Below are 12,709 nucleotides of genomic sequence, written 5' to 3' on the forward strand. Positions count from 1 at the left end.
CTATCATAAACCCATGTCCATTATTTCTAACGATTATGTGGAGCAAAAATAAAATAATACTATTTAACGTTGAGTTATTTCTTTATTCATAATTAGGCACCAACATTACTATAAGTAGAGTTGGGTATTTCCCGAGAAAATCTCAATCTCGAGATTCGAGTTTTCCAGAAAACAGTTCTCGAGATATCGGGATATTTAAAAAAAAAACCTGTAAAAAATTCTAAAATCACTGTAACAGGCAAACTACAAAAAAAAATTTTTTTTTCATTTATGTAAGAAGACAAACAAATAGAAGTAGGAAAACAAAAATTATTCAAAACATTACTTATTAAAATAGAATTCCAAAAATCACAGACTGTCAATCGCTGGGTTTGACAATCGCGCACGCTTTTGAGACACAAAATTCCCTGATGTTGAAAAATTGTGCTCACTTTGAGTCGACGTTGATTTAATTGTGTTAAATAACCTCGATTTGAACGTTTTGTATTTTCTGTCCAGTTTTTCATATAGAAAACTCGGTTTTTCAATTAATATTTGATAATAAAGAAATCCCGAATCCCGAGAAAAGATTCTCGAGATCCGGGATTTCCCAAAATGTTAAAAATTTCAATTCTCGAGATTTGGGATCGAAAATCTCGAAAATTTGTCGAGAATTCCCGAAACCCAACTCTAACCATATGAATTCAAAAATTTTAATTTTCAGAAAAGTTAAATTATTTGAATCCTTTGGATACGGTTACTTTGACAAATAAATTTTCTTTTGAATTTGGACAGCCAGCATTCAGAGAATCAGTAGGCAAAGCATGTTTCATGTTTAATAATTTTAGCCGTCAGGGTTTAACTAACCATCATCTGAGGGGCCCAGGGGGCTTAAACCGTCCCGCGAGGCGCAAAGCGCCGAGTTTTAATTAATAATTCAACATTCTCATCGGCTTGATATAAAAAAAAACAATTATTAAAATATTTAGGAATGTTACATCCGTTTCCTGAAAATCATTCACAATTAAATAAGTTAAAATAATAATAACAATGAATTTTATGTAAAAATACTTCATTGTGATCATTTGTCAGGCAGTGTTTAATAGTTTAAACGTTCAAGTCGTTGAAAAAAAAATTGTGGAAATCTGCTTTTAGGAAACTCAGCATTTATTCACTTTACTTATTAATTAAATTGTAAAACTCTTTCGTATAATTAAATCATTTGATTATTCAAGGTAGGTAATATATTTATTTTAACGGTATTAACTTTTTTATTGTATATATTATTACCATGCTACGTAAGTATATTATAATCTCATCGATTACGAAAGAAGAGCTAATAAAAATACCTGTGCAGTCGGAAGCCAACAGCGGTGGAGTGAGGTTGTACAACTTCGCTTGAGTACTCGGGTCGCTATTCGCCTGGTTACTCGCGAACGGTTATAAATACGGGATACAACAAAAATAATATTGTTTGTAAATGAATTTGACAATAAACTCAACATGTGTGGTCCCATGTGATTTTGACAATCAGTGCCAGTGCTTGAGAAAAAGTGAAAAATATTTATTGTTGCACGGATAGTGCACTTTGTGCGGGGAGTGCGTCAAACGCTGTGAAGCGAGGGGTTGTCCACACTGTTTTTTGTTCACACTGTTGCGCGAATTCCAAGACCGCGTGAACGGCAAAAGCAATAAAATGGAAAACACCACGATGGAAGTGAATGAAACCAAAAAAACGAAGAAGAAAAGAAACGATGATGAAGAGGAAGTGGTTGGAGAAAAAGAAGAAGAATGGCAGACGGTGACCTCTGGAAAAAAACCCAGAAGAGACTCTGGGGTCACTCCAAAGGGAAACCAAAACATCGTCATGATAGCGACGGGAAGTAAAATTCCATTAAAATTGAAAATAGCGCAGATGCTGCATAAGGCAGGAGTAAAAGTACAGAAAATGTACAATACAAATTTAAAGGTGACATCCAAGTAGAAGATGAAAAAGAAGCAGATAAAGTGAAACAAGCTGGAGAACTCAAAGATCTCGGTTTTGTGACCAAAGAGAATGACTCCTGCTCTTATGGAGTAATAAGAAAAGTCGATATTGATATGGACCTCCAAGAACTGCAAATGGAAATCAAAAGTGATGCAAAAGTAATCAACCTTAAGAGGTTGACAAGAAAAGGTGATACAGGAGAGCTGACAAAGACCTCGTCAGTCAGTATTAAATTTGGGGAGAAAATATTGCCGAGAACAATTTACATATATGGAGTCTCTTTTGCTGTAGAACCGTATGTATTCAGGGTTATGCAATGCTACAAATGCTGGCGATATGGGCATATCGCGAACAATTGCGGACGTACAGTAGAAACGTGCCCTAAGTGTGGTGAAAACCACAAAACCTGCGAAAAAAATGAGGAAATTACGTGCATCAATTGCAAAGGTAACCACGCGGCAAACAGCCAAAAATGCCCAAAGTGGCAAGAGGAAAAGAATTGCAAAGAAGCAATGAAAAAAATGAACATACCTTTCAAGGAAGCAAAAAAAAATATGTTAAATAATAGCTATGCTGACATATTAAAACAAAAAAAAATCGTAGGAAGAGATGAAAGCGAAACAATTCAAAAAACTAAGGAAAACAAAAAGAAAGAAGAAGCGGTGGTAGAAGCTTCAGGCTCAACAATAATATCTACAGGTAGCAGCGTAAAGCCTACAAAAAATAAGAAAAATTCTAAGGGGAAGACAGAGGTTAACGCGATGGGAGAAATTATGAAAGTCTTGCTGAAAGGGGGAGACTGGCAGCAGATCATTAAACAACTAATAATTAAAGCAGTGGACTGGGTATGCAAACAATTCAAAGAAGGACACTTAAAGGAAATTCTAGGGGAGGTTCTGGAGCAAAATGGATAGTAAAAAACAAATTAGGATTTTACAATGGAATGCCAGAAGTATGAAGCAAAAAAAAGGATGATATAGAACTCTACTTAATAAGACAAAAAAATTTCAATAGCATTAATCTCAGAGACTTGGCTGAGGTCTGAATTAGACTATCTGAAATTCAATGATTACACGATGTATCGAAAATACAGAAGGGATGGATACGGAGGAGAGCGATTCTGGTGCATAAAACACTGGCGTCTAAAGAAGAAAGAAAGAAAGACGGAAGAGCTAGACAAAATAATTATAAAGCCATTTAACAGAATAGGAGTGAGGACCTGATCGAAGGATCCCCTTCTAGAAGAGAAGAGGCGATATGACAGCGAGTCGCAGTCAAAGCCTCGGTAAAATCACAAAAAAAAAAAAAAAAAAAAAAAAAAAAAAAAAAAAAAAAAAAAAAAAAAAAAAAAAAAAAAAAACCTGTGTTGCCTATATTGCGAAATATGTTTGCCTATATTACACAAGTAAATAAAAACTTTTTCATTACTCAATTAATATTGAAGTAAATAGATATTAACAATATTAAACTAAGTGTTTAGTTTGGTAAATTAAATTGTAGGTAAATATTAAAGGAAAATGATTAGATTTATATGTAATACATTACTGTTGAGAATATAAACAGCTGAAATATTTAATGATAATATTTTTTCAATTTGTATCGTACCTATCTGCTTGTAAAAAAAGGATATATCGCACCCCCGCAATTAAACTACCCAATCAAAAAAACGTCAAACAGAGAAAGTCAGCTTTGAAGTTTTTACCTTTCACATTTTGTACTGTTTTCGAAATATATTATCTAAATATTGAACAATTTTTTTAAAATAATTATAATGTGTAGATATGATTATTTAGCACAAAAATGTTTGTTTCTTGTTTTTTATGTTAAGGTAATGTTATTATTACTGTATTATATGTAGCAGTTTAACTTTAGATTACAGCAAATAAATTTTTAATTACAGCGAAGTGACAGAAAGCCATACATATAATTTAAAACAAACATTGATTGTTTTATGTAACCAAAAAGGAAAGGATTTTCAAAATGAAATATTTTTATGCTATTTAGCCAAATAATATTTTTTTATGAAATATAATATTTTGTAAAATTTTACAATTTTTGTTTACGCAGTAAAAAAATAAAATAAATATTTTTATATTATACACACATTTTATACACTCTATCTATATTCATATTACGATAGAATCCAATGTTAGAAAAATAATCTTACAAAGTAGAAAGCTACACATAATATGTAGTGGTGTGATGAATCACTTTTTAATTATTATAGGTATATAAATTATACTCGTATCTCAAATATAATCAATACCGTGTGGTTGAGGTATGAAAAGACCTATGTAACGTAAAAAGAGTTAAAATTCAACGATCAAAATATATTGAATGGAGGTGGTAGATTTTGTAATGAGAAATTTGAGAAGTGGGCAGTAATTAGGGCTTAAAAAGTTGTTAATTAATATGCCATAAATTGCTGTTAATATTTTTTATGTCTTGAAGTTTTTAACTATCTTCTAATTTAATCGTCGGCTGAAAGGATTTTAAAATTGCTATACTTAACTTAATGCCCATTTTCAATTAGGTTGGTTGAAAATTCTGTTTTTTGTTACAATACATGCATCTCTTCATTAACTGTAATATTGAAGGCCCACTAAGTCTTTTTTGTGTAAGCCCGGTCACATTCAATGCATCTTCTTCTTCCACGGCGCTACATCCCGGGGTGGGATTTGGCCTCCTCCACAACCGCTCTCCACTCACCCCGGTCTCTCGCCACGCTTCTCTAGTTACCTAGTCTTCCTATATGAAGCCAGTCCACTTCTACGGCGTCAGCCCATCTCCTTCATGGTCAGCCTCTGGGTCTCTTCCGTTGGGGTAGCCACTTCGTCGTTCAATTCAATGCATACTAATTCGTGAATACTGCTGTTAGACAAAGGTTTATTTTTGTCTCTTGAATTTTGCGATTTTCAACGTATAAAAGTTAATGTATATAAGTTAACGTAATGTATGTAACGTAATATGTCACCCGGTATCAAAAGAAAACTTGGATACAAAGAAATATGTGAAATTTTCAATTGATTTTCATACATCTTCATTTGTATTCACATGATCAGATGCTACGATAAGAATCGTTTATACGGGGTAGTTTATTCTTTTGGATGCAGTATCCATTAATATGTGGGAATATAAAAATATATTATATGAAACTTTGGAACATAAACCTCATTTTACGTTAGTTGATATTCTACTTGTTAATGTGCATTATGGTTATGAGCGTATGGTAAATTTTCATTAAAGTTAATAATATACACCAGTAGCATATTAAGACTCTGAAATAGTGTTTCGTAAAGTAACAGGTCTGGGGCTTTTATAGATAGAACCTGAAAAGTTTTCGAAAATAATAATTTAAAAAAAAATGCTTTTATCCATTTGATTGATTCAATTATTTTAAAAAATTGCGCTAAATCTTTTTCATTTTCAATATAGTGATTGATAACATTGATGATACTGATTTTAGTTTAAGGTTAATAGATAAAAATGAATGGAAAACGAACCATAGTATTATATTAAACCTCATAAAGTGAGTTATTAAAAGTTTTACGTAAAAATGATCACTGCCTGAAAAAAACACTGCTCTATGTGATAAGCTACAAAATTATATTGCATACCTACTGTTAAATGGTAGTGGTTATCATTGCTAATAATATGATACATTGATAGAGATAGCCTTGATCATTTCCAATCAATCAGCCTCTCTTAATCTTTTGTAAGTAAGTTGTAAATGCAATTTCTTCGGGCTAAAAGCTTTTGTGCACTTCCTCGTTTGTGTAATTTAACGTACTTTTTTAGCACCACATTTCAAATGCATCCAACGATTTTACGTCGCTTGCTTTTAGTGTCCTTATTTTCATGCAATATAATAATATGTATATGTAAAAAACTAGTCATCGTAATAAACGTTTTTCAGTATACCTCATTATATTCGTTATTCTTTGTTGTAAATATATGTATAACATAGTATAGCATATGTATAGAATATATAGTTATACGCAGTTTAAATTGGGTATAGACTTTTGCAAAAGCGTAGTATTGAAATAAATTGTCCATGGGACCCTTTTCCAAGGCCCTGAATTATAATGTGGATCCTTCCAACATCGTCGAGTTTTTTTTTGGGTGATTTTTTTCTTTATAAATCGTGTAGTTTCATTATCAAAATTTAAGCGGTTCGGACTTTAAAAAGCTGCTTACTGCATTTGGTTTTCAGTGCTATGCGTCTTGTAGTAGTGGAAAATACGCATAACTTTTAAGTTTTTCCATCTATAAAGCTTTTTTCGTGGTTCTCTCTGAGTTCAAATAATAATAACAATTTCATTATATTTATGTATACTAATCATGACAACAAATTTAACTTAATAATTCACGGAATACAGTAGAATGCAAATCAAGCGTTGTTTATTGGCACTATTTAAATAAATTTATATTTTTCCTGCGGAGCTTGTAATGGTGTTTTTTAAAACGACTATCATTAAATTATATAAAGAGAATAGGGAATTAATAAATTACTTGAACACTTTGCGCTTTAGGCACAGTGGAAGGTCACTTTTGAAGACATTATTCAGGCGGCCAAAAGCACTCCAGCCTAGTTTTACTCTGCGAACAATTTCATCAAATATACATCCATCTATAGACACTTGTTGTCCCAGATAGATGTAGCTTTTTACCTGTTCGAGCTGAGTGCCATTGATGAGGATCTCTTTTTGGCCTGCAAAGCAGTTGAACATGACTTTCGTCTTTGTTACATTTATTTTCAAACCTACTTTGTTGCTTACTTCAGCGAGTTCCTGCATTCTTCTTTGGAGGTCTTCTGAGTCTTGCGAGACAATTACTATGTCATCGGCATAGGGCAGATGACTCAGGTATTCTCCATTTATGGGGATCTCTTTGTCATTCTAGTCAAGTTGCCTGAATAAGTCTTCAAGGGTGGCTGTAAATAGTTTAGGTGAAATTGTATCACCTTGTCGGACTCCTTTGCTGATTGGAAATCTGCGCGATGGTTTATAGAGATTGACAGATGCTGTTGCGCTACTGTAAATTTATATTATTGAAAATATTTATAAAGCGCCCAGGGATTCCTTGTTTTCTGAGTGCGTCGAGTGTTGAACATGTCTTTATCAAATCGAACGCCTTCTCATAGTCTATAAAACCTATGATGATTAGTAAATGATTAGTAATTATTATATTTTTAAATATCAATTTGCACTCACGGTGGCCTAGTTGAGAGAACTATAAAGCTGTGAGTCATAGGTTTGATACAGTAACTTGCCAAAAAAACATGTAGGTATATTTGATGCAGTTCTAATATACAATTGGTTGGTCGAGTGACTACCTATCAAATTTTCGTTTAAAAAAGTTTGTTAAATCTTCACTACCTACAGTTTCGTCGGAACAAAAATGGTAATATAGTAAAACATTATACCTACTCATATCATGATAGATATTAGAAAAAAAATCTTTTGTATTAGTTCTATAATCCGACATGATCTGGTGTCAATCACACATTGAGAAATATCATGAAATATCAGGGATAAAAACTCCAGACCCTTTATCACGGCCACTAGTAGAAAATCTCATTCAAAATTATATTGAAAATATTTTTGAAAATGTAGCAAGCTATCATAATGTTATATTAAATTGAAATAGGCCCTTCAACAATACCTATTAAACCTAGATCGGTTGCGAAATTTTATCATGTTAAAAGTTCAAGAACACTACTCTTATATGGATCTAAACAGTGACCTCGTATCTTTTTGTTCGTCCAATATTGCTGAAGTTTTGTTATTATATGACGTTTATATCAGCAATTTCTGATACTATCGACCTTTCTATTATAAAAAAATAGTGTCCGAAGTAGTCGTGATAATATTGAAATGTTATTTTACACTTTACAATTTTATTGTCAAACGGTTTTAAAGAAAATGTTATGTTTTTCAGTTTCTCTATAATTTTCAATAAAACATCGTTTATTATTTATTATTTTGATGTAATATTTATATTGTAATGTATTTTTTTATTAAATTATTTTTTCAAGAATGTAACATTCCAATTATTGAACACACATAATTTTGAAAACACTTCTGTGAAAATATATTATAACAAATAAAAAAAATATTTTTGAAAAAAGTAAGACACACACCTGCAGGAGTCGAACCTGCGCCTCTCGGGTATCGCGCCCATGCACTACTATGCTAAAGGCGTCATACTTAATTGCGACAAATTTTAACTAATGGCTTAGTAGCTCAATTTAGAAAGCGCTTCAGGGAGTGTGTCTTACTTTTTTTTAAAAAGATTTTTTCTATTATTTTCTCAGAAGTGTTTTAAAATTATGTACTTATGTATTTTTTTATATCTATTTCATTTCTTATATTTGAGGAAGGTATGAGGGAATTATAAATTTAATTATAATATATTTCATGAAACTCACTATTAATTTATTATTAATGCATGTATTTTCTTTTTAAGTTGTCAACATGCATTCTTCTTTCTCCTTCTTCCACTATTTCAATATTTGGTGTAGGACTCCGAAATTTTAAGCGAAAAGAAGGAAAATCACACGGTGATAACCCAAAAATCAAATTAAAAAACAACCAACCAAATCCCTTCAAAAATGTAAAAACGACTAGTTAATTTCGTCGTAATTAAATAGAACGCATATCGCTCAACTGATAAAGCACATTATTTGAGAGAATGCAGTGAATACGGGTTTTCAAGTTATTTACGTTTAATAAATAATGTTACAAATATGTAGTGTTACAAAATGTTCTCAAATCTTGTGAATTATTTGTTGAATGATTAATTGAATAAGATATTGTTATTTTAATATAAATCGCAACAAATATTATTTGATATATACCCCCTTAAAATCTAGAATGGGAAATTTTGTCTAATTATTTTTATGTTTCATTCATTCCCCATAGCTACTTAATTATTTAATATTTACTCGGTTCATTAGAATTAAAATAGTAATATTGTATTGCTTCATTAAAAGAATTTACAAAAACTTAATTGAAATTTCTGTCTTGTGGGAACGACACTGTTCATTTTTTCGTTAACTATTAATAGGGCTTGAGCTTCGAGTTTCAGAAGCTTTGAAAATTTGACACCCACACACTGTTCGCAATATTTTGCAAATAATGAAATAGTACTTCTCGTATTAATTTCTTGTTTACGCGCTATTGGGTATTGCTGTCAATAAATCTCTACTGAAAGAGGTTTGATGTTTTTGTTTCCAGTATTTGACTCCTCTCTGCGTCATTAGTTTTGTCTACGCCAGGATGGCACTGAAACTTTGGGGGTCAAGAGCACCAGGAAATGCCCAGTATCACAGAGATGCCAACTTGATGAAAAACAAAAAGAAGGTAATACCTACTATAGTTCTGTACTCTTTTGTTTTAATTATGTTGGCATTAATGGAAAAGAATAAGATAATATTACGTTTGTGAGATAAAATAAGATAATATATTATATACAATAGCTTCTCAAATGACCGTGAAACGTTGGAGACAAAAGAAGGAAAAACACGCGGTGACACTTTAATAATCTATTACGATATATAATATATGATACCTTTAATCCATTACGACACATAATTGTTAAGAGTCATTGACCCGAAATTTTTTATTTTCGGCCTGTATCCTTATGTGAGTCGCTTAGAATCATAACTCACATATTGCAATTTTGTCGTTTTTTAGTTAAATATGCCAAGTGATTCTAAATGAATTAATCTATATACCGAAAAATAGTTGAGTATTAAAAGTCAATTTAAGCCATGTGAAAATCGTTGACAAAGTACATTGTTGGTGTAATATGTCGTATATTTCAAAGAATAGAGTTTTGTCACCAACGCCTTCCTAACCAATCGGGGAGCTCTATTTCTCATAGTATGCTGTATGTCTGCAACGTTAGGAGTATTAGGTATATATATTAAAAAAAAAAAAAAAAAAGTTATTCGACTCTCTCACTCATTAATATTCTAGGGAGTTCAATACTGTTCTTCTAATTACAAAAAATAGTGCTCTGTTGGTTTTTAGCGATTATCTCAAAACTTGATTTTTGGAATATGTGAGTTATGATTCTAAGCGACTCATGTATCTATGTGTCTAAAATAATAGATAACATATATATATATGTACAAGTATTTACAGAATGAATGACTTGGTTAATTGTATGATTCTCTATCCCTGTATTTGTAACATATATCAGAGGCAAAGGGTGGAGGTAGGCTGTTAAGATCCTCCATAAATAGTGCACGTTAAACTTTATCCGTCATACGTATTTGTTTTCATCGAAATAAGACTACGATTTATTGATGGTGTTGGTTAGTTTTTAAAATTCAATTCAACCCTGCGAAAACCAAGCCATAATAGATAATAGTCAAAAAATACTCGTCTATCTATAATCATATATAATTAAATTAAAATTAAATCATATATAAATTTGGATATTTTATAAATAGAATAATATTTTTGGCTATTATAGTTATAGACAGATTAAATCAATGAATTTTAAAAAAGTAATCATTAATATGTGTAATAATATGTATCCTTAATCCAACGAAAACAAATAAGTATGAATGAAAAATTGTGGACAATTTTTTTATATCGCCCAAAATATACCTACCAAAACTATTATGGTTTGGTATAGGCAGGGTTTAATTTATTTTTAAAAACTAACCATCACCATTTGTAAATTGTGGTCTTTGTTCAATTAAAACAAATTCGTATGACTGATAAAGTTTAATCTGCACTATTTATGTCGGATATTAACTGCCTACCTCCACCCTTCGCTACTGAATATATCCTAGTATAACATAATATAATAATAAAAGCAGAGTTTTCATCAAACTCCCATTTTATAATGTGTTTGAATTGTAAATTTATCTTTCAATTTAAATAAATGGTACTTGACTTTTGACACGACGTATTCATTAATTAAAACACTTTGAAATGTAAATTATGAATAGATTCTATTATAAATTATGTATTGCAAACATCATATTCTACCACTAGGTGCATCTAATTGGCACTGCATTCACCTGAAGGCAAATAATATGTTAGGTTAATTTTAGTGATAATGAAACATTAATAGACAGGTATGTCAATTTATTTGAAATTACTATTTTCTTTTCCAGTTTTTACACTTTTCTTAGCTTCGAGTATTTGGTTTGTAATAATGTTGTCTATTGTAGGATAATAATATCATCTAAAAAGATATATTTTCTGATAAGAAAGTTTTATGTCCAATATCTGCGACATCTTGTGGAGTGTCAGTATGAATGACACTCTACAAGATGTCGCATGACTATACTTTTACACCCATTTATTAAAAATATTTGTCTGCACGTCAAGTTATCAAACAATATGCCACATCTGTAACATGCAGGATTGGTGCGAAAAAACAAATAATAATGCCATAAGAAAATGTTTTTTTACGTTGAAAAGTACTATTTTGATTATGTATTTTTTATTTGTATAAATATAATATGTACCTAGGTAGGTACCTACATCATTTGTTGTAACAGATCAGAATAACAGAATCATTATATATTATCAAATACTTTAAAAAACGTTTGTTTATAGAGATGGAGCCTAAATATACGAAATTGAAGCAAAAAAAGGACCACTGATCCACTAATTAAGCTAGCTACAAATAACATTGCAAGTTTATTTGTAGATAACTTCACACTACTGCTATTACATTTGCTTACCAATTTTCATGGGTTATAGAAAGACAATCCATCACCACGAGTAGATAAGCAGACACTACTACACTTCCAGATTATTATTTAGTTGAAAAATTTGTGTATACTTGAATAAATAATCATAATGAATACAACAAATAGCAGCCATTTTGTGTAAGTAAGAAAATCGGAATGGCAACTTAGCGATATAATATAATATATAGAGTTTACCAACGTAACCATGTTTTAGGCGTTTGATAAATAATTTCAAATATCATAACAGAAAATATTACGTATAAGGCACCTTCTAATTATTATAGTCCAAATTCTTGTTCTATTATAATATTATTAACTCTTTACTCTTCTATGGAACTTAATATGTTATATTCGGTGCAGATATTTAAAAAAATGAATAAATAATGTGTTTCGAACAAATATGAATATTCAATAAAGAATACCATACGTTAAGACGTAATAAGTGCTACGGTTCCACTATTCCAGCTCCACTAGCGTTATCTAACGATAAAATACGAATCATTCATGAATCAATTTATATTAATATTAAAGTGTTCTAATTTATCAATACATAACTTAAAACATTAAAAAGAATAATGAATATTTTTGAAAAAACGATTTCTTTTAGTATATTGTAAGTAATGTTATTTATATCAAAATATTATGACCATATAAATAAAAGGGATTTTAAGTTATACACATTTTATTTTTTGCAAAAACCGATATTTTTTTATTAAATATAAAAAACCATTAAAACTAATAGTTAAAAAAATCTTTAAAATAACTTAATAGACTATATTTTCATGATAAAAATCAACAATAAATTTGATGTACTCAAAGAGATGGAGTTTCAATCGTTTTGGATGTACTACTTAACTAAAAATCCGGTATTCTATGAATGCACATTTTAAAATGGTTTTTTTATATTTTGTATATTAGAGTTTTATAAAAATATTCATTTTTGTTTATATTATTTATGATACGTATTGATTATTATTATTCTAAATTTAAATTATTTCAAAAGTATATTAAATTGCTTTTAA

General features: G+C 30.4%; 1 protein-coding gene across 1 annotated transcript in view; it reads left to right on the forward strand.

Moving 5' to 3' along the window:
• The window catches only part of Lkr (Leucokinin receptor), a 112,321-nt gene that overhangs the window by 92,315 nt on the left and 7,297 nt on the right, over positions 1-12,709 (forward strand). Inside the window, exon 6 of the mRNA XM_085952453.1 lies at positions 9,205-9,330. Within this exon, the coding sequence (XP_085808579.1) occupies positions 9,205-9,330 (126 nt within the window). The remainder of the gene's footprint in view (positions 1-9,204; positions 9,331-12,709) is intronic.

This window comes from Rhyacophila brunnea, unplaced genomic scaffold, assembly GCF_057557595.1.
Source record: "Rhyacophila brunnea isolate RB1 unplaced genomic scaffold, BYU_Rbru_1.0 scaffold_3, whole genome shotgun sequence".
In the NCBI taxonomy this organism is placed as follows: Eukaryota; Metazoa; Arthropoda; class Insecta; order Trichoptera; family Rhyacophilidae; genus Rhyacophila; species Rhyacophila brunnea.